This window comes from Cygnus olor, chromosome 11 (assembly GCF_009769625.2).
Source record: "Cygnus olor isolate bCygOlo1 chromosome 11, bCygOlo1.pri.v2, whole genome shotgun sequence".
NCBI lineage: Eukaryota > Metazoa > Chordata > Aves > Anseriformes > Anatidae > Cygnus > Cygnus olor.
In genome coordinates this window covers 13,026,454-13,047,928 of record NC_049179.1, presented here as the reverse complement: position 1 = coordinate 13,047,928, position 21,475 = coordinate 13,026,454, and the positions used below count along the sequence as shown (strand labels likewise).

General features: G+C 42.2%; 1 protein-coding gene across 4 annotated transcripts in view; it reads left to right on the top strand.

The window, feature by feature from the left end:
- LOC121075945 (cell migration inducing hyaluronidase 1) overlaps nucleotides 1-20,770 on the top strand; it is a 115,421-nt gene extending 94,651 nt beyond the window's left edge. For all 4 annotated transcript variants that reach the window (XM_040569730.1, XM_040569727.1, XM_040569731.1 and 1 more), the window contains 13 exons: nucleotides 609-694; nucleotides 3,202-3,333; nucleotides 5,276-5,311; nucleotides 5,391-5,546; nucleotides 7,061-7,241; nucleotides 8,996-9,211; nucleotides 10,148-10,359; nucleotides 10,827-11,012; nucleotides 11,701-11,905; nucleotides 12,666-12,752; nucleotides 13,045-13,202; nucleotides 16,093-16,193; nucleotides 17,036-20,770. In XM_040569730.1, coding sequence (XP_040425664.1) covers nucleotides 609-694; nucleotides 3,202-3,333; nucleotides 5,276-5,311; nucleotides 5,391-5,546; nucleotides 7,061-7,241; nucleotides 8,996-9,211; nucleotides 10,148-10,359; nucleotides 10,827-11,012; nucleotides 11,701-11,905; nucleotides 12,666-12,752; nucleotides 13,045-13,202; nucleotides 16,093-16,193; nucleotides 17,036-17,163 — 1,884 coding nt within the window. In that variant the 3' untranslated portion in view covers nucleotides 17,164-20,770. The remainder of the gene's footprint in view (nucleotides 1-608; nucleotides 695-3,201; nucleotides 3,334-5,275; nucleotides 5,312-5,390; nucleotides 5,547-7,060; nucleotides 7,242-8,995; nucleotides 9,212-10,147; nucleotides 10,360-10,826; nucleotides 11,013-11,700; nucleotides 11,906-12,665; nucleotides 12,753-13,044; nucleotides 13,203-16,092; nucleotides 16,194-17,035) is intronic.
- The last annotated feature ends 705 nt before the right edge of the window (nucleotides 20,771-21,475 follow it).

The window sequence follows — 21,475 nt, the reverse complement described above, 5'->3', positions numbered from 1 at the left end:
AGTTCATGCAAGCCTGTTTGTGTCTGCAGATAAAGCAGCTCGAATGCTGGCCTGGGAGCACTTGGAGTCAGCCAGCACCCGCTTCAGCTTGGCTCTTGGGCATTAAGGCTCTTCTCTCCGCTTAGTTGCACTAGGCTCTGTGCTGCTGCTCTCCTAAAATAGCTCCTCTAGGAGCACCATCTATTGGCAGCTTGTCTAATTATAGACCCCAACTGCCAATGTTAGCAATTAACTGAACAGCTTCTAGAGGGATAAATACAGCCGCCGTGTCTGATCACTTTCTCTCACTCTTGCCTTATTTACCCCCGTGCTGTGGGGCTGTGAGGTGAGGGATGCTCATCACTGAGGGTCTGGGACTATGGCAGCGTGTTCATGGGTATGGGGGTACATTCACAAGAATCGCTCAGTTTCTGTTAACCTGCAGCAGTTTGGGGGGTGTATACAAGTCCTGATATTGTTGACAACCCTCTATTTCGTATGTTACTAACAGAAGCAGTTTTTAGGATCACCCGATAAGCTTTGGCTTAGAACAATTAGAGAAAGAGCCTGGAAATCAAAAGAACCATAGAATAAATATACTGTAATGTCACATTTCCCTTTTCTTTTAGGCTGGAATGATCATCGATAATGGCGTTAAAACAACTCCAGCCTCAGCCAAGGACAAAAGACCTATCCTGACACTGATTTCTGGGAGGTAAAGTGTTCTGCACAGCTTGGTTTGGAAAAGACTTAACTTATAGCACTGATTGAGAGCTATGACATTGCTCCCAAGGAAGCTGATGAGAATCCTTGCGATGCTTTTGGGGATTCTTATTAAAGAAAGGTCTTCATTTAGATTTACCACCTAACTTTGTTTCCCCATTGCATATCATAAAGGACTCCCAGCATGTACATCCTCCTGTTTTGTCCTTGCTTTTCAGCTCTGAGCTGAGCTGGCATGGATATTACACTTGCGCTAGTGTGTTGTATTGTTTGTTTTTTTTTGTTGTTTTGTTTTGTTTTTAGGTAGAACCTCTCTATAGATGTATCATATCAGCAGACCTGGTCTGCTGGTGTGGAGGCACCTGAGAGTTCCCACTCTTTCCCCAAAGCAGACCACAGCAGGGAGGCTGAAGTAAGCAAAGGGCTTCTGCAGGCAAAGTGTAATAGTATAAGGGCTGCGCTTGCACCCTTTTATCTCATTAGAGGTTGGGTCTGGCTCTTAACATAGTTGCCAACCCCAGAGAGAGAAAAGGACTTAAATGCTCTCAAGTTGCACAGTTTTATTCCCTGACGCCAGTGCCTCCAGTGGCACTGAACCTGCAATTTCCCATGACTGGGTTCCTCAACAGAAGAAAACATCTAGGGAAGAGCAACCTGCTGAACATCTCTGCCCAGGAGGGGAGAATGACTCTCAATTTTTTTCTTTTCCCCTTTCCATCTCTCGGGTGCTGTAGTCATACACTGGGCAAGGATCGCATGGGTGGGATCGGTCCTCTTGAGGGGACCCAGCCAGCGCTGCAGTCATCAGCTGTGCCCTTTATCCTGTGTCTGCATCGCCCCTGTGCCCTGCCTTGCAGCTGATGCTAAACGAAGTTCCAAAGTGAATATTATTTACATCATTTTAATGCTAAATCAATTGAAATAATTACATTTAAATTAATTACATAATGAAAGTAACTGCTAAAAAATAATAAGAGCAGCCTTCCCTGCAAATACCTCCAAATTCCCCTGGGAGCTCGATGCTGCTTTTCCAGATAGCTGAACGCGTGCCTTGGGAAAGTGCCTGTTGCCAGAGGCACAGTAAGTGATTACAAAAGGCAATTTGTCCCTTGCCATACAAGGGCAGGAATGACCCCTGGAAGCCAAGCAATTCATAATGCAGTCATGTTTGTGCTTGGTGATTACCCACCAGCGTGGGCTGCAGCTCAAAATATTTCTACCGCTTTCTACTTTTCATGTGTCAAGGCTGAAAGCCTGAATAAGTGATTATAGCTGGACTGGCCAGGGCAGCCTTGGAGGTAGGCTGGACAGTTACAAAGCTGGAGAGATTAATCTGCATTCGATTACGGCATTAAATATCTGGGCAGAACTCCGTACCCTGTAGCGTTATTCCAGATACACATGGATGTGAATGAAACTGGAATCCATCTCACAATATCTGTATTTAACAATGTCTAGGAAATTCACAAGGGCTGATACTAAATCTCTCTCTGAAAGCAAATTCATAGTGATGAGGCTGCCAAAGCAATATTCATTTACTGGAACCCCATCAGCCTGCCGCTCAGTTTTAGATTGATATGATGGCTTATTAAGCAAAGCAAAGCGCTATTGAATATCTGTTAGCGATTTGACAGCTTGGCCTTGCTACCCATTGGCGAGGCATGAATTTTAATCTCTGGACCATCCGCTGCTGGCACTGACTTGAATACTCATCTGTCAGGATTTCTAAGCCATGCTGTACTGATGGAAGATGCTCCTTCGGTAGCAGTAAGGAGAGCAACCCCTCAGAAACGGGTAAATGCCAGCCGAGCTCAGCAGCACCGCAGCGAGCTAGATCCTCGCTCAGATGCTCTTGTCCGAGTGGTGGCAGACAGGCAGCAGCTGAGGGCACACTTTGCTGTAGCTTCCACTTATGTTTCTTTTTTTTTTTTTTTTTTTTTTTTTTTCCTACATCAGGCCAATATTTCATCATAGTTGAGGGTTTCGGAGCTAATAAATCTCTTATGTGTGTCCTGAGCAATGGGTAGTGGAGGAGCTACTCTCAGCCCCTCTCCAAGATGTTTTAGTTCCTTTCTGCAGTGAGGAAAAATTGCTCATTGTCACAGTATGGCCAAGGGTAGGAGATAAGAATGCTCAAAAGGGGAAACAAAAGGACACTTATCTAAACAGGAATATGCTAAAAGGTAACAGAAAAGGATTAAAAAACATCTCAGCCTTTTGGGAGCAATAATAAACTTTCCGTGCCTGCAGCAATATATCAGCAATACAATAATGGCAAGGTGAAAGGAAACTTGGAGCGGGTCTTTACAACTGCCTCGCCTGGACTGGCCGTCCCTTGGCAGTGGGGTCTGGCCACCGCAGCTCGCCGAGACACGCTGCTTGGCCGGACTGCTGTCCCAGGGCTGTTCTGAGCTAGCAGAAACCAGATGTCCTGCAGGGCCGCAGACCGAGCGAGGCTACCTTCCCTCACCAACGTTTCTTCTCTCCTTCTGGTTACAGATACAGCCCACACAAAGATGCTGATCCTTTGAAGCCCAGGGAACCCGCAATAATCGAGCGCTTTATTGCCTACAAGAATCAGGATCACGGGGCCTGGCTGCGGGGTGGAGATGTGTGGCTGGACAACTGCCAGTGAGTTTTGCCTTATTTCAACTCTCGGAGTTCAGCCTGGTGTTTATGGCGAGCATAGCTGTGGTTCAGACTATTTATATTGCTTTGCACCTTTTCATACGGCCAAGATTGAAATAAAGATGAAACATTAAGTTAACACAGGCATTGTTTTACGCAAACAAAACCTGTTTTTTGTCTGCACTGAAGATCACTTAGATTGTTTTTGTGTGCGATTCTGACCAGCATGCAAAAATGATAACACGCAAACACACACACACTTGCACAGATGCAAATAACTGTACCTTCTCACATGAAAAACAAGGTGCTTTGGCAAGAAGTCAGCAAAATCCACCACCTTTCCTGGCTAGGTCTGGTCACAGATCAGCTTTATGTGGTTCAGTGTTATGCTGAATAAGCTAGTACTGATGAAGTAGACATGAAACTATGCATCATAGCAGCAAGGGAGAGAAACTGGGCAAACACGTCTTGTGCTGTTTCCTGTGCTGGTCAGAACAGATATTTCTTTTGCACTTGAAAACAGATGATCTGCTACATTTCCTTCTGCTGAGCCAGGCTCTTGATATCAACCAAGAAGAAGAAAGAGGAAAAAAAGGAAAAAAAGCTACTTTACAAGGCATATTGTGATCACCCTGCCACGAATAGCTGTCTCTCCATTATCTGGTGCCCAGCTGCTGGCAGGGTTGCCTTACCCTGGAGTGACCCACGTTTCCTAAAGCCACCAGGGGCTATAAACTGGCTCTAGTGACCTGTCAGATTGGCAAGAAGGAGATCGGGGCAGAACAGTCGGAAACGTAACACTGAGTTGCCCTGTTTATGCTTCTTGTGAACCAGAAATACCTAGCACACGCCACAGCCGACAAGTGATGTCTTTGCAGATCACTCGCATGTCACTTAGAGTTTGTGCTCTGAGTACCACGTTTGGAGGGTACCAAGATACTCAGCACGTTACCCCATTTTATGAGCTTCGAGTAGCAATCCTACAGTTGTATCTGAATAAAAAGAAGCAGCTGTCAGACTGTAATTGCCTTTATAGCCACCGTAATTTCCGTTTGTGTTGCTACAATAAGACTTATGCAGTACATTAACAAAACTAATGTTAATGTGCTGTGCACGGTACGTTTATGGGGCCGCAGAAACAGAGGGGAGGTGATAGCGTGTAATGGGCTGCCACCTAGAGACAGAAGTGGGATAAGGCAGAGCTGGGATTTACTCAGCTGCTGGCTCTCCACTAAGGGTTTTGATACGCAGGAGAGAACAGTGACAGAAGTGTACATTTACTTGTGTAAATATGCTATCAAGATATTGACTCAAACCATCATACTAATTGTAGCCTCCCCATAAGCTGGAGGCATTGATCAACAGTTGTGATTTATCTCATCTAAAAGCTTTGGAATTTGAGCAAAATGGGAGGACATTGTAATTTTTATTTTTAATAAGGAAGATCAGATCTCTGTCTTCCTGCTAGTGAAAAAGAAGCCAAGCTTCACTGCTTTTATAGCATTTCCCCTAGTAAAGTTATTTCATGGAAACAGTATGTAATACGTGAACACAGGGAAGCACAGAGCTGTGGGTAAGACAAAGCATTATTAAATAACAAAAGGTAGTTGGGGTGAGAGATAAACACAATCTTTTTACCTAACAGTGAAACGAGTGTGATAATTAGATGCAGGGAAAAACCTTTGACAGGTAAACTACACCCAGCCAGGTGCATGTCTGCTGCTTCTTATGAGCCACAAATACCTCGAGATGTGCCAAAAAAAATCTTCCAAAACTGGAAAGGGAACAAGCACGCAAAAACCTGAGTTCTCCTACGAGCACCATTCAGTAATTAAGCCCTGCTGCCCTCCGCCTCACTGGTTTGGTGATTTCAGTTTGACATGATAAAACAAACGAACAAAACCAAACAAAAATCTCTTCTGAAGCACCTCTCTTCTCCCGGCAGGTTTGCAGACAATGGCATTGGGCTGACCTTGGCGAGGTAAGTGTCACACAGGTTGTGCCGCAGCGTGGGGCACAGGCTGTGAGCAGCCCCTTCACCTCCAGGCCTTTCCCTCTAGTGGTGGGACCTTCCCTCATGATGACGGCTCAAAGCAAGAAATCAAGAACAGCCTGTTTGTTGGCGAGAGCGGAAACCTGGGCACGGAGACTATGGACAACGAGATCTGGGGACCTGGAGGCCTGGATCACAGAGGCAGGACCCTGCCCATCGGCCCGTAAGTTCAGCTCAGCACATCAAAGCGCTCGCTGTTCCCACTCCTGGTACAAACTCCAAGCCGGTGTGGTTTCCTCAGCACTGTTTGGTTTAATAGCTTACACACAAAGGATTTGGTTTCATGCCTCCCTGTCCCAAAGCCCTCCCTGTGCAGCTGCTGCTGGCAGGTATGTACTTGCAGGCTGCCAAGATGGCATCAAGCTCCTCTCCTCTTTCACCTCCGCTTTGCAAACAGAGTTGAGGAGACAGTCTTTTGAGTGTGTGCTAGCTGGGAACTTTTGTACGTATAGTCAGCAGTGGTTGCATGAAGTGGCCGTCTCCATCCAAGGCAGCTGCCAGGAAATCTCACAGAAGGCCTTCCCTGGGCTTGAGCTGGCCTAGATGTGGTCATAGATGGCCTCAGAGCTGCTGTTAGTATTGCTGCTGTGCTACGGGAATTTAATGCCTTCAGTAAATAGCTTCAAAACATCTAGTGAACTTTGTGTGTGGCCTGTTCCTGGACCTTAGTCCTACAGATTTGTTTGCAAGTGAAGTAATGTTTTGATGTTATTCCCGAAAACAGTTATCCTAACAGTAGCTCTGTAGTGAAAAACATCTCAACAGATTTTCTTCTGCCATTCTCTGTGTCTCAACTTTGCCTGTTGGTAGTGATGCAGTAGGTTTATTGTTGACCATACTAATAATGAAAAGCTACTCTACTAGGGCTCTCCTTCTAATATCCTTTATATATAAATATGTGGGCATCTATTATCTTAACTATTGTGTGCAGAAACTCAGTGACAGAAGTGTGAACTTGCCACAGAAACAGGGTTTTGAAGGGAAACCATTCATATGAGAAAGGGATCAAATTCTGATTTATTGTAAGTGAAATATGAAATATCATCTTAGCCTCTTAAGGAATTTAAACATCACATTCAGTTAATCAGCATGAAAATAGGGTTATCTTTACTTTGCAGCTGGTATCAGAAAAAGCTTTTAAAGTTTCATTGGTTTGTGCCCTCTCAACTGTTTTCAACCTTATCGGTGAGATCTTTCCTCAATTTCAAATCTGTTTTTACTGCAATTAAGTTGCACTGTTTCTCTGAAAGATGTGGTAGGACTTCTTCTAGCCCTACTGTTACTCAGCCCAAGGAGTCTGTGCAGATCTGAGGAGTTTCAGGTTTCGCTGCTGCAGAACTCATTTGTGATAGCACACACGGATTTATTCATTTTTAGTTCAATGCCTTGGCACAGCTCTAAGTTCCTTCCCTTGAGACGTACAGACTAAATAAAGATGATCTGTCTCAGACATGAGCGAACTTGAGATGAACTTGCAAGGTTAAGAAGACTTCACAGACCTAAAAAGCAGGGAAATCCCTTCTCTTCCAAAACATTAACTCAGGAGTCATCCTACGGGCTGTGGAAAATGATAGCAGCTGAGAATCAAGTGCTATGGGACTGTCCATGTCTAGAATGCATTCTCAACCTCATGCTCATGTCATGACCATGTCTCTGTCTCCTCCAAATGTGTTTTAGGAACTTTCCCATTCGAGGGATTCAGTTCTACGATGGCCCGATCAACGTCCAGAACTGCACCTTCCGCAAATTTGCTGCCCTTGATGGCCGGCACACGAGTGCCTTAGCCTTCAGGCTCAATAACGCCTGGCAGAGCTGCCCCAACAACAACGTAACTGACATCCATTTTGAAGATGTCCCTGTGAGTTATCCTTCCCAGTAAGGCCTTTGCCAGTTGGCTTGGAAACAGGGTTGTGGGCAAAAAGGGTGTAACAGCCTTTGGGAAAAAAAACAAAACAAAAAAAAAACTAGATCTGCAGGAGGTGCCTGTTGTCTTTGCCACAAATTTTAAAAAGAGAATGATACCTGAGAGAGAGGAAATTGGGTGGGTGAAATAACAAGCAAATCGAGTTTGCAGCAAAACAGAAGTAGGCATCAGTATCAAAAAAAAACTAGTGGCATTCAAGTGAAAATCACTTTCCTTTCTGTATGTCTCAGAAACTGGTGAATTAGGGAGAAGAATCTGCCCCCTTATTTTCAACACAGGTATATATATATTATATTAAATATATATTATATATATTAAAGAACAGAGGGAAGTCTGTTGTGGAAGGTCTAACTCACCTAGAAGCAACAAATGCTAATTTTGGGAAACAGCCAGTGAAACTGAGCAGATGCTGGATAACTGTGCAGCCCTGCACACCAGGGTAAATCCATGGACTCCAGTTCTGCAGACATAAATGAAAGCAGAATCCAGCCAAAAAGTGGCTGCCAAATGTTGAATTACAACATGAACTTCTGGGTGCTGGTCTGAACCTGGTCTGGGGTCTGTGATTTAGTTATTTTTGTATTTGCTTGCACAAATATGTGCTAACTGGTTGCTGATGTTCACCTCCAGCAGCTGTTAAATCCAACTGCCAAACATGACCAACAAATAAATAAAGTGGTTGGGACTGAAATTATTTGGGTTGCTTAAGTTTCAAAAAGTTAGCAAACTTGCTCGTGTGTCAGGAAAAGTGCTGACTAGTGATCCTTGTGCCAAATGGGATGGGAAAGGCAAAATTCCCCCAAAAGTGTTGGTAGGTCACTCTCTCACATTGCACCAAGCAGGCTGGTGACATGACATTTATTTATGCTGGATAAAAATATGTCAGAAGTTGCCCGAGCAGCCATTTCCCAAGGGAGGTCACTGATTGTTCCCAGCATCATTATGACTTTATGTGGCTTTGGAACCTTAAAAATGTATTAGTGGACAACAAGTGAAGTGGCTATAGTGAAATTGTCCTGTCTCCTGAACCTTCCTCCAGAATTTTAAAACAAGTCTTCATTACTGTGGCTGCAGTTTGGGTTATTTTAGCCTTTCCCCCAGGGTCAGCAGGAAAATCTGTGTCTGCTCTGTCTGACAAATCAGACACACCTTTAAAGAGCACGACCCATCTCTATTCAGACTTCAGACTTAATGAAGAGGCAGTGTGCAGGTAAAGGGGGAAAATCCCAATGTTCCTGTAGCAAATGACACTGATGTTTCTGCCAACTAACAGCACCAACTGAGCTGAAAATGATTTTGTTGTTTCCAGCTTTGGATGCCCTAGTTCAGAAGCTCATAGTTTTATTAGCACAGAACTGTTATCCCAAAACACCTGGAACTCCAAACTTCATCTGGAGGCATGGAGCTTCAGGGCCACAGAATATCAAGCTTACAATATCTCAAGCTGAACAGCCAAAAATCTGTGGCTGTTTAAAGAATGATGTTATTAATGCATACACTGATTTCTACGTGCACAACTTGACCCCCAAACTCAACAATATTTCTTGTCCAAGCTGTTTTCTAAAACCAAATAAAGTCAGAAAATGGGTCCTTTGAGCCGTGTCAGTGACCACAGCTGTCCTTTGCTTTGTGCTTTAACTGATTAATTCCTTTTTGGTGACACAAATGTGTTTCACTGTTTTGTTTAGATTACCTCAAGGGTCTTCTTTGGAGAACCTGGACCCTGGTTCAATGATCTGGATATGGATGGTGATAAAACATCAGTTTTTCATGATGTAGATGGCTCTGTGTCTGAATATCCAGGCTCATACCTGATAAAAGAAGATAACTGGCTAATCAAACACCCTGACTGCATCGATGTGCCCGACTGGAGAGGTTCTATCTGCAGTGGACACTACGCACAGGTAAAGTTGCTAACTTTGCAGTTTTGTAATCACTTTATACTTATTTTAATTCTCTTGGCGCTGTACACCTTGACCTTTAGAAACTGAATTTCTTCGGGGTGCCCAGGACTTAACTGCATGTGTGAACAGGTGGTTTTGAAGGTGAAGATATTGGGCTTTTGCTCAGATGCTTTGGCCTTCACTGTTAACTGAAACAAAATTTACCTGAAGTCCTGTGAGAACTACACAAGCATTAACAGATTAATATTCCCAAATCTACTGATTTCCAGGTAGGGGAAGGTTATTTTCCCTTGTTTAATGGCAGGAAATGTTACCCACAGTGCTATGGGAAGTGTGCTGAGGAGTCAAAAATTAGGCTTCAGCTCTCATGATCTTTCATCCTGTTGTGTAACCACAAACCATTCTTCCTACCACACGAGCTCCTCACCCTACTGCCAGGAGAGAGCCCTTACTTTCCTCTCATGAGTAGCACCTTTTTTTTTGTCTTAGGTGTTGCAAGTGTTGTTTTTTTCAGTGTAGGGCCACTAAAATCAATTCATAACCACTGAGCTGTTTTTCCTGCTTCTGAAATCCAGACAGAAGGGTCCTTGTTTAACAGAAGTCAGATGTCTGAGGTAGATGACATCCCACAGCCAAGGGTTGCCACTAACACTGTGGAATACTTCTGCCCAACTGTAGGCCTACCTGTAGCCTTAACTGGCACACACTCTTGAACTCAGTGGACAAGGAAATTATCTTTTTTTTTTTTTTTCCTGAAAACTGTCTATTTTGTTGAAAAAGTGAAAAAGTGAAAAAGAAACTGAAGAAACTGAATATACAGGTATAAGTGTATGTCATACAGGTCACTGCTGAAGTCACAGGCCTCGCACAAGTTCACAGCTATTAAGTAGCTGGGACTTTAATGTTTTACTGTAGCTCATTCTTTCTCTCATCTAGATCTACATCCAAGCCTACAAGCCAGCCAACCTCAAAATGAAAATAATAAAAAATGACTACCACAATCACCCACTCTACTTGGAAGGGGCTTTAAGCAAAAGCACTCATTACCAGCAGTATCAGCCAGTTATAACTCTGAGGAAAGGCTACACCATCCACTGGGACAAGACAGCCCCTGAAGAGCTGGCCATATGGCTCATCAACTTCAACAAGTGAGTGATCCAACTGAATTCCAACATTCCAGCTCAATAATGTAACTGCATATTTTTAATGGGTGAGCTCATCGCCTCATGAACTCTTCCAGAATGAACATGCTTGTTCCAGGAAGTCCATTGACTTCACCATCTTTCCATCTGACATCTTAGATTCCTGTTTCCTCCCCAGGGAAGCCCTGGAAGATAACACCATTCATTTTTAGAAGCCTAGAGCTAATTCATTCCTGGTGCATAGAAGTTGGAGGTGTAGGAGTCAGCGGATCTGACCCCCACTGCGCAACTAACCCATGGATGTTGTGTCTAATTTACATGGCATTGATTCATCCCAAGTCATTAAAATTTTAACTGGCCATGAAAAAAATAAGTTACATTTCAGAGTGAATTATTTAAATTGGCTTTTAACATGCCCAGGAAAATAATAGTCATGTGTCAACTTGTTATAATTTGGGTCTTTGCTATTTTAGGAATGACTGGATCCAAGTAGGGTTTTGTTATCCTAGAGGGACAACATTTTCCATTCTGTCAGACATTCACAATCGTCTCTTGAAGAAAACATACAAAACTGGAACCTTCTATAGAACCTCTCAAATGGAGAAACTGGAGTACAGATATCCTAGCAAGGGATACTACTACTGGGATGAGGACACTGGGTAAGGAAATGACCCTTACTTATTTGGACAGTGTTGAGAAAGCTGCTGAAATCATGAGCCTTTTGGCTAATGCCATTAGCAGGGATCACAACAAAAACAGGAATTCTTTCTGGGAATGTGACCAGCATTTAATTTTCTTGGGACTCCCACAGCTGCCAGTCATTCATAGGCTGTGCTGCACTGCCAGCTACTCTGGGAAATGTTTTGCCAAGTGAATACAAATTAGGAAAAAAAAAAAAAAAAGTAAAGTGCAGACCATAGCACTGAACTGGAGACACACCCAACCCTTTTTGTTTTGAACAGCAACAATTTGTAAATACTAAGACAGGGATGCACAGGAACCAGGAGTGTGAAGTCTGTTGTTTTCTTTTAACAAATTAAAAAAATGGGAAAGAAAGAAAGAAACATAAAATAAAAACCATTTATCTCTCTGTGTAAATGGACATTATAAAATAGAGCTCTAAGGTAGTTCAGGTGTCAGCTAATCTCTGTCTTAATTTTCCTGACCTCCCCAAACCATTTCTGAGATGCATCCGTTTAATTGCATGTAATTTGCATTATAATTTGCAGACTGAGGGTTTGCAACATGCATTATTACAAAGCATTAGGAAAGAGTTAAAAATGGGACTTAGTCATTTTTTGCACAGAATGCTGAAGTATGCTCTTCACTCTTCTCTCCTATCCACAGGCTGCTGTTTCTGAAACTTAAAGCTCAAAATGAGAAGGAGAGATTTGCTTTCTGCTCTGTCAAGGGCTGTGAACGAATAAGGATCAAAGCCGTGATTCCAAAGCACGCTGGTATCAGTGACTGTGAAGCCATGGCCTATCCCAAGTACATTGAGACGCCCATAGTAGAAGTGCCAATGCCTAAGAAGCTATCAAGTGCACAGCTGGTAAAGCAGTTGTTCTTATCACAGAATTATTGTCATTGTAAATCTGTAGTTCTGGCACATATTGTTCCCACAGTCATGGAAAGACTGTACCGGACTCAGGTTATCCCGAGCCTAATTTTCTGAAATGGACCAGGCATGCAAAGGTATATGAAACAGATTATTTCAAGTGCAGAGCGCATTGGTCCTCAAAGGACAGAGCTGTTCATGACTTCAGCTGAAGCTGTGCATAAGAGCACAGGGTAAAAAGTGATGATCTGGAAGACAGGTTGGTCCAGGGAATGTGATGTTGGAGAGAGGCAAGTATGCCTGCCTGGCCTCCAGTCCCTCCAGGCTGTAAGAACAGAGGGAACTGCTCAGCTGTGTCTCATTCATATAAAGGATTTTGCACAACACTTTGTATCCTATATCCTGTCCACTCTGGTTCTGAGTGAAGGAGGGGGATATTTTTCTGTTTTATTTTGGTTTGTTTTCCACTCATTACCCTTGAAGCAAGAATGCATAGCAAAGCCTCACAGAATCACGTATCGGCTCTGCAAAGTGAGAATCACTTAAGCTCTGCCATTTGGTGAAACAATTTAGATGCTGGCAGGGTGAGCAGAGAGGTTACCATTGTGCCCAGTCTCATTAGCAATGCAATTTGGCAAGTCACAGCTTATTATGTAGCTTTCTTGCTGATTGAATTTTGAGGTTTAAAATGTTTTCAGCATTCAGGTATTGGAAATCCTCATCAGAACCTTTTTTTTTTTTTTTTAATAAACAGAAAACAAAGGACCACCTACTGGAAGTGAAGATAGAAACTTATAAGAAACAGTACTTCCACCTAAAGGACGACTTTGCATACATTGAGGTAAGCAGGTCATCCCAGTGAACTTTATGAGACAAAGATATCTAAGATACTTGCTTCATTTTTGTGGAAAACTTGCTTATGATGTTACCATGAATAATTAGATTTGGGTCACTTTTGCTTTGTATATATAAAAAAAAAAAAAGCAGATCAGCTTGACCTCAGTGATCTGGAATTCTGCCCTTTGATATAATGAGCAGTCCCCTGATTCAACACTATTAGTGCTTCTTAGAGATGAATGTTTTGCATTTGTGTTTCTTCAGCAAACCAAGAATATTCCTTACCCTCCACACAGGTTGATGGTGTAAGGTTTTTCCTCACCGATGAGGGTATTCAACTGATTGTGATTGATGGACATCATGGGAAAGTGGTTGACCGAGTAACATTCAAGAATTCAATTCTACAAGGAATCCCAGCACAGATAGAAAACTATGTCAACAACATCAAAGATCAGTGAGTAATCTGCTGTTACTAAGGCAATTCTGTACAAGAATGCTGTACAACACATCTTTTTTGTGGCTTTAGTCACCTAACATGGGCCAGACTGACTGGGCTAGCAATGTGTTTCTGTACCTGCTGACTCCTACAGAGTCCAAATGTGCGCAGGACATCCAGGCTGCAGAAAGATGCAGACTGTGATTTTGGAACAGATCAAGCCTCCGATAAGCTGCAGAGCTACATTTGATTAATAAACTGCAGATCCACATTTATGTGGTGGGTTACAGATAAACTGCAGGCTTAAATTCAAGAATAAACTCAGCACTTATCGGTACAGATGTGCACAGTTTACATTTTTCTATTGCCTGCAACACTCTCTCAAATAGCAGAAAATCCCACTAATAAAATGCATTCCTCTTTGCACGTTTCCTGACAATACTTAAGGTCTGTATGCTTTTGTTTTTAAAACACGGGCAGACAGAACTACAGAGTTTTGCAAGTGGGTGGTAAGTACCCAAAGAATGCTCTTGCATCCTGGAGGACAGTGGGTTTGTCTGTGGGAATAGTAAAGGTAACAACATCAGAAACCTGTTATGTGAAGGGTTTGTTCCTATGCTGGTTTGTAGAGAGCTACGGGGAAATGAATATACTTCCCTGTTATTAAGCCTATTTTGATTTGAAATCCGGTACCTAACATTTAATACAAATATGATTGCTTTGCTGATGAGCAATCTGTGGGCAGATCAACAGGATATTTTTCTAGGATTTATTATAGAGCCTTGGGGGGAAGTTTCAGCAGGGTGCCATGAATGAGGATGCAGAAGTGTTTCTACTGTCTTAAATAGTCCTAAAGGTTGCAAAAAAAACACATCAAGTGGTTACTGTAGAGAAGTATAGTAGTTGCTCACTTTTCTTTCATTAAAAAAAATAAAATAGGACATTTCATAGAGATCATCATCCCCCTTTGTAAAAAGTCCACTCTATCCCCACTGAACCCTGCTGTCTGGATTCTTTCTTACTTTAGAGGATTGAATTGTAATTAGGCTTTAAGTGCATTTGAGTCTATCTGAGCCTCATTGTCTTCTCTTGATTAGTATTGGAACTGGATTAGGATTAGTGTTAGGGTTAGGACTGGAACTGGATCCAACTTGGTCAGCAGCTCTTGGGTCTCACTCAGCTGCATGTGCTTGCAAGGGCTGAACCCTCAAATTCTTCTCATTTCACCAAAAGCTTTCCCAGCCTTTCCATTCCAATCAGACAAAGACTTCACCTACAACCATCGTTCATCCATTTGTTGAGTGAGGGTGTTGTTCAGTTGGATGCAGACACCATACAGAAGGAGGGACCGTACAGCCAGCAGCTTCTTGTCACCATTCCCCCTCTGCGGTGCAGAGCACGAGCTGTACTGAAGAGTGGTGCTCACAGAGGGGAGGAGGCTCCACCACCCAAAACACCTAACCAGCCTCTCATGATGATACTCCTAGAACAACTTTTAAGTAGGTTTGTAGCTCTGGGGATGTGAGAAGAGTTGTTTCTAGCAATGACATGCCTCTTGGTTCATTTAAAGAACACTCTGCAGGCCAAATTACTTTTTTTTTTTTTTTTAATACATCCATTTTTTTTTTCTGATGAGTTTCCCAGGGGTAAGAAAACAAAACATCTGTTTAATTTATTTTAAACTTCCATAGCAGAAAAGGCTTAATAGAAACTAAAGATTTTACTAAATAGAAAAAAGAAAAAAGAAGCGATTCAGCATGCACAAAGTAGTCAAAAACCAGCCTGAAGGCTCAATACATTCTTGTAAGCACTGGTGGATTTTAACACCTCGGTTTTATTTTAGGAAAAGACCTGATGACTCTTAAATCCTCTGCTTCTCTTTTTCCTTTGCCACCATCCATTGCTGTTTTCCCCTGAACAGTTTCAGTTCCAGCTGAGGTGTTAGGATGTAACTACGGCACGCAGTAGCTCAGCGCTTGAGCTCTGCAGGAGCTGCTGCCTAATTAATTTTAGCAACTCGTGTCCACTGTGATGCAGGAAAGCAGACCCAGCAAGACTATCAGTTGAGAGCCAGTTGAGTCAGGAAAGCTTCATTCATGGAAACCCTGCAAGGTGGAATGAAATTATTTAATCTGACCAAGTGTTTGCTCAATTATTCTGCCATGCAGCTTTAATTAAGAGCTGAGCAAGAATGGCATCCCAGCCCCACTGAACGTAGTAGCAAACTTCCACCGAGCTCACTGAAGTGTACTGCTCTTCCTTGATGTGCTCTGAGATAACCCTTGGAGGTGTTTGTGCATCTTGTAAGGAAGTAATGAGTTAACTTCCCTGAGTGGCCTGTGCTCCACTCTGGACAATTTTCTCTGTATGATTACCCCTTCATGTTTAATTCAGATTTTTATTCCACACTTCTAGAATTAAGCCCAGTTGGTTACTGAGTTTTATCCAAGTGTTTGCAGATTTGTACTAGTTTAAAGTACTTAACTCAAGTCTTTTGTTTATCACTTTGCATTTGTAAAGGACCCCAAGAAATTTTGAGGTGAAAAACTTATGCAAGTAGGACAATAATAAAAAAAAATCTAAGATTATTTGAGACTTGCAATGAACATCCCAGGGAGAGCATGTTCCTTTCCGAGCAAAGCAGGATGGAAGTGCTGGTTGGAAACATTTGAACCACCCTAGAAAACAGTGTATTAAAAAAAAAAAAAGCAAATTCCATCTGGTTCCTAATGGGTTTTGCATGATTGGAAAAGTGAACATATGACTAAGATTTGAGCTTTGACAAAAGCCATTAAGGCAGAAACCACTGTAGTTCACGGGTGTCTTTGAGTCACATAGGCTCAAGCCAGACAAGCGAGGACTGTTTTCTAACTCTTCATCTGTTTATAAATGGCTTTGTTTCCTTCAGCTCTATAGTGCTGGTGACGTCTAAAGGAAGATTCATTTCAAGAGGACCATGGACTAAAGTATTGGAGAAACTTGGAGCAGGAGAGGGCTTTAGGTTAAAAGGTAACTGCTTTTTAAAAATGCAGATCTAACAATGCTTTGATCTATTCCCCTCCCATGGTTCCCATAAAGGCACTTTTTTTTTCTGCTTCTAAACTTTGCCTTGCTTATTTCTATCAGCATGCGCTCAGACAGCCTGGGAGCCGTCAGTTACTTATTCAGGAGGGTTGTATCCCCTGCAGATTTGGATAACAGCATTTGGTTTAAAACTGTAGATGGAAAAGTGACCTGGCAGTTGCTGTTAGAGTAAAGGAATTCCAGGGCTTCCAGATTTGTTTTAAATAAAGAGGTATTTTAACAATAGAAATATTGGACTTTTTTCCCTCACTATATGCCCCAAAACATTTTTTTGACTTGTCTGCAAATATTTTTATCTGGTTTTCTCCTGAAACAAAGTTCCAACTTGAAATCAAGCGTCTTGATTTCAAAGTATCGCGTACTGCACCAGAATATTGTTCTTTGTGCATAATGCTCTGATCAGCAATAACTGCAAGCTTTTTTTTCCCTGAGTATAACCACCATGGAAATGATAATAGCTTCAGTAGACAACTCAAGCTGCCTGCTCTGACAGGGGGTTTCCTGCTCTCTTTCTCCTCTGCTATGTGTCACAAAGGGGCTATTGTTAACTAATGCAAGCATTCAACACGTAAATGCGATTTTAATTAAACTTCATCAGGAAAGTATTTTTTAATATCTTGATAATGCATTATTGGCAAAGTTTGCATGCACATTTGTGCTCTTGACCACCTGCATCCGTCCAGCCATGTGGGTGTAGCCACACACACTGGCGGCCCTGTTTATTTCCAGCCCTGGTGCACTCCTAATGTATTTGCTCTGTTTTACAGAAAAAATGGCTTTTGTTGGATTCAAAGGCAGCTTCCGTCCTGTCTGGGTGAAGCTGGTCACTAATGAGGACTCGGCTAAAATCTACCAAGCACTGCCAATTCCTGTGGTGAAGAAAATGAAATTATGAGGACACGACACCTCGCCTTCTGGCTGCCAGCACTGCCCCCAGTCGGATGGACTACTGACTGTTCATGACAGGCACATCACCAGCGTGCTCCAGCAGTGTAGCATTTTCTTCTTGTTGTTGTTCAAAAAGAAATCTTACTGTAAGTAGCTAGAGTGGCCACATGTGACGGAAACGCATTCCTCTGTCATCAGCACATATCCTGTGATCATCAGCTCCTCACCAGTGGACTTGCTCACTGATGCCATGTTGATGCTCGTGTCACTAAGCAAGGTTTGACCAGATTTACAAGGTGCTGGTTTTATCAGCACGCCCATGACAGACTGTGTGCTGTCTCTCAAAGGGTCAGCTCTAAATCTAAACGCCACTGAAGATTATTGTTTGTACCAGACTCTAAATTGTCCAAACACTTGTGGTTTTTTCTTTTTTCATGGTGTAACTAGCCATTTCGAAGGCTGGTTGAAAATCTAAGACAGCAAGAGTGTATTTGAATGATTACCTAGATGCTAGGATAACTGGACAGCAAGAATTTACCCTAAAGTTTCTGTGACAACTGATCAAGCTCTTTGGGATCTGTATTGTAAACACTAACCCATGGCACATAGACGGGGAATAGAGGAGAGAGGAGCAAATAAAGCAACACCAATGGAGATTGGTGCAACCACATCTTTCTGCTTGCTCAGAAAACTGTGATTCTCCTATATGGATTCAGGACTTTCAATAGTGGTTACTCAAATAGGAGATCTTCCTTCAACAAGTAGCCATAGGATGGAAGAAAAGACCTGTCACTCAGCACATACAATTTCTCAGCCTCTTGCATCCAGTTCCTCCATATAATAATGTTCAGGGCCAATCTGGAAGGTTTATGGTAGCCAGTCAAAGACAGCATCCTGTTCAAGGTTTCCCATTTTCAGCTGGGGATACTGGGACTTGGGTTGCTCAGCCACAGCTGGGTGAGCAGCCCTTATCTTTCCAGGGGTGTCAGAGGGAACAGGGTGGGCTGGTCTGCTGGGTGTTGCTTTCCCACCACATCCTCGGGCTTAAGGGCAGGCGTGTCTTGACCACCTGGAAGAGCTGCATGAAATCTAGGTGGAAGGTGCCAGAGGTAGAAGTCTTTGAGGTCTTACCAGGAAGCTGAAGAATTAGAGTGGGAATCCCCATACACTAGTTGGATGTCTTGTGGCTCCTTCCCCCCTTCTTCAAAGCACTAGCTGGGGAAAGAAGGCAGGTGAGTGCAAGTCAGCACTCCTGGGGGGACATCTCTTGAAGCTGGGAAATTAAAGATTGTCTTGTAAACTGTTGTAAGCACTTCCAGTCTTCAGTGATATTTCCGCCTGTTGCTCAGAAGTGCCATGAAGGCATATGCAGAGTCTGTGGCTGTTATAAGGAGGAATTAGAGAGAAGATGATGAGCTTTGAAAAGCATATATAGTTGTCAATTTTGCCAGTAACATCTGGGTTTGTTCCCTAATTTGTCTTTCCCAGCCCACATTGCTACAGAAATTATTGTTGCTTATAGTTACTTCAATTTGCTCTGGTTTAATTAGAGCTTTGGTAACTAAATCACTTTTTTTTTCCTTTTTTTTTTTTTTTCCTTTCCCCCCACAGTATCCAAAAGACTGTCTTGTAACTAGAATGAAGGAGCAATGATTCTAGTGAGTCATTCCACAGCTGGGCTGATGCTGAACTCTGTAAGCCCTGACCCTACTTTTTAGATCGATTGCTCTGAAAGTCAGCCTCTCCTGGGTTTTGAAACTGGAAATGTTCTTTTCAGTCTTATTGTATAGTTGTTTTGAACTAGCTGAATGTCATGTGTATTTAGAAAAAAATAATAATCCAAGTTGTCCCTCCCTTGCTTCTGAACAAGAGCCTGTTAATGAAGGAGCAGCACAGTCATTTTTGATTTTTAGGCATTTCTGCTGTTTCCAGAATAAATGGGCAACACTTTAAAAAGGCAAGTAAAGTGGTGGGTTTTGTTGTTATTTTGTTTTTCTCAATGTCTTATGATGGTTTGGGGATTTCACCCTCAAATCACAAACTATTCCTTAAAAAAGTCAGTCTCACAGTTAAACCATGACAATCCAATTATCACTTCTCTGGTAGCCAAAACAGAGCCAGATCCCTGAAGCTGAGCAAATACACTGAAAAAAAAAAAAAAAAAAAAAAAAAAAAAAAGAATCCCTTGAGTGTTTTAGGCTGGTTTATCTGAACATCTCCACCATGCCGAGGCAGTTCTGATCATGTAATTGCACCTGTACCAGTGGAGCATACACGCATCCACAAGATGGACCAAACCACGAGCATTTCTTTCATGAGCACTTGACATGGGCAGGAAAGCGAGATTCAGAATGTACCTGGTTTGGGATCTGGTTTTCTATACCCGCCCTGTGGAGCACTGTTCCCCTGGGTCACTGGAGGTTCCCATTCACGTGGAAACACCTGGGAGGATCGTGCCACATGGGCTGTCCTCTAGACTGGTTTCTTCAGCTACTACGAGCATGCTGCATTTGTGTGAAAGCTGTAGCTTCTGATTTTACAGTTTTTGGAATTCTCAGGGTGAAATCATAAGACTTGGCTCTAGGATATTTTTTTTTTCCTGAAAAATCTTGTCTTATTAAGAGAAGAAAACTTTTAAATAGCTTATTGTATCATGCAAAGCTTGTCACATGGGGCCTGTTTTGGAGCTAGGGCTGGGTCTCATGCTGTGAATACTTAGTACAGGATCACTGCAGTCTGCAAGCCTGAGGGATAATAGAGCATCATAGCAGAGTGTAATGGGGCAGGCACTCCCGTGAAATGCAAAGGGCTCCCATTGACGTGTATGGGATGAAGTCAGTGTGTTACTCCGAAGGCAGAGCTTAGCCTGATGCCATCACCAGTCAGCAATAGTTTTGTGCCATACAATTGCTTTTCAATCTTTGACTGTTGTAGAAATTACACGTGCACATTTTGACTAGTGAATTAACTGACTGCTTATACTTTGTACATCCTTTTAACAGTCCCTGCACAAGCTGCAGTTATCCTCTTTATAAGGTTTTATTACTGCAAATGTTCTCAAGTTTGCCAATGCAGTTGCCATTGTCAGAATGATTTTTTCTGATTGGATTTTGTTTGTTTGGATGTTTGCTTGTTTGGATGTTTGATTTTTTTGTTGTTTTGTTTTGTTTTTCTTTTCTCTCTCTCTTTTTTTTTCATCTGTTCAAATGCTTATTTTACCTGTTGCCGAAATAGCTGGTCCTTTTTCGGAGTTAGATGTACAGTGTTTTGTACATTTTCTTATAGACTTTCCAATAAAAAGATATATTTTCTATTTATTTATTACAATGGCACTAAGACAACTAAATTGCAGACATATGAAGCATTTTACTGGAGTTTAGCATTGCCTAGGTTGTTAAGGAGGTCGGCAATATGGCTTTTCTGATAATCTGCTTTGTACTTGAAAGCTCTCTATGTCCGCAGAATGTGGTAATGCATTGACTGTCTGTTTTATGGTGACAAGAGCTGTTGGGACATCGGTTCCAAAAGATTGTGGCTTACAACTGAAATAACATGTAGTTGTTCAGAGTACACAATGTTTATCAAAATAAATATTCAATGCAAATTTCTTATTTTATTTTTGCCTCTTGTCTCTTCAGTGTATCTCTCTAAGAGTGAACTGGTATTTGCTGGAATATCTCCTTCTTCATCCAACTCAAGCTTATTCAGACCACTGCACCTCGAGTATCTTAGCTTACTTCTTAGTAGCTTGCTTTCCTATGAAAATAAGGCTGATAAAATGCCACTAGGTCTAGAGTGGAGACCCCACATCCATGACCTGTTGCATCAAGGTACACAGCTCCTTACTTATTTTAAAAGACAGAAAAAAACCTTCCTTAGTTTCCCTGTTCACAAAATATTTTATTTTCTTAGTTAAATAGGGTGAACATGTAGTATGCATATACATGTAAATAATATATAAAACACAAAGGTTTTGTAGAGAGCAACTGTTAAAGCTTATGACAATCTCACTATCAGATCAAATATGACCTTTAGACTGTAAATTTTTCACTCTGGGGCAGTGCCAGATGAGCAGACTCTGCTGTAAAACATTTGGAGGCTTCAAAACTGGAATGGGATTTTTTTTTTTTTGGGTTATCGAAATCAGCATCTCTAACATCCAAGCACAAGTTTTGATCAGCCAAATCCCACAATGGTAGGTAGTGCATTAGAGAATATGGCCTCTGCTCTAGCCTATAGCATTACCTGCCACTATAACTCCTCCAGGCCAGGAGACTGAAAACACACACTGCCCACTAATGTCAGATTGAAATTACTGA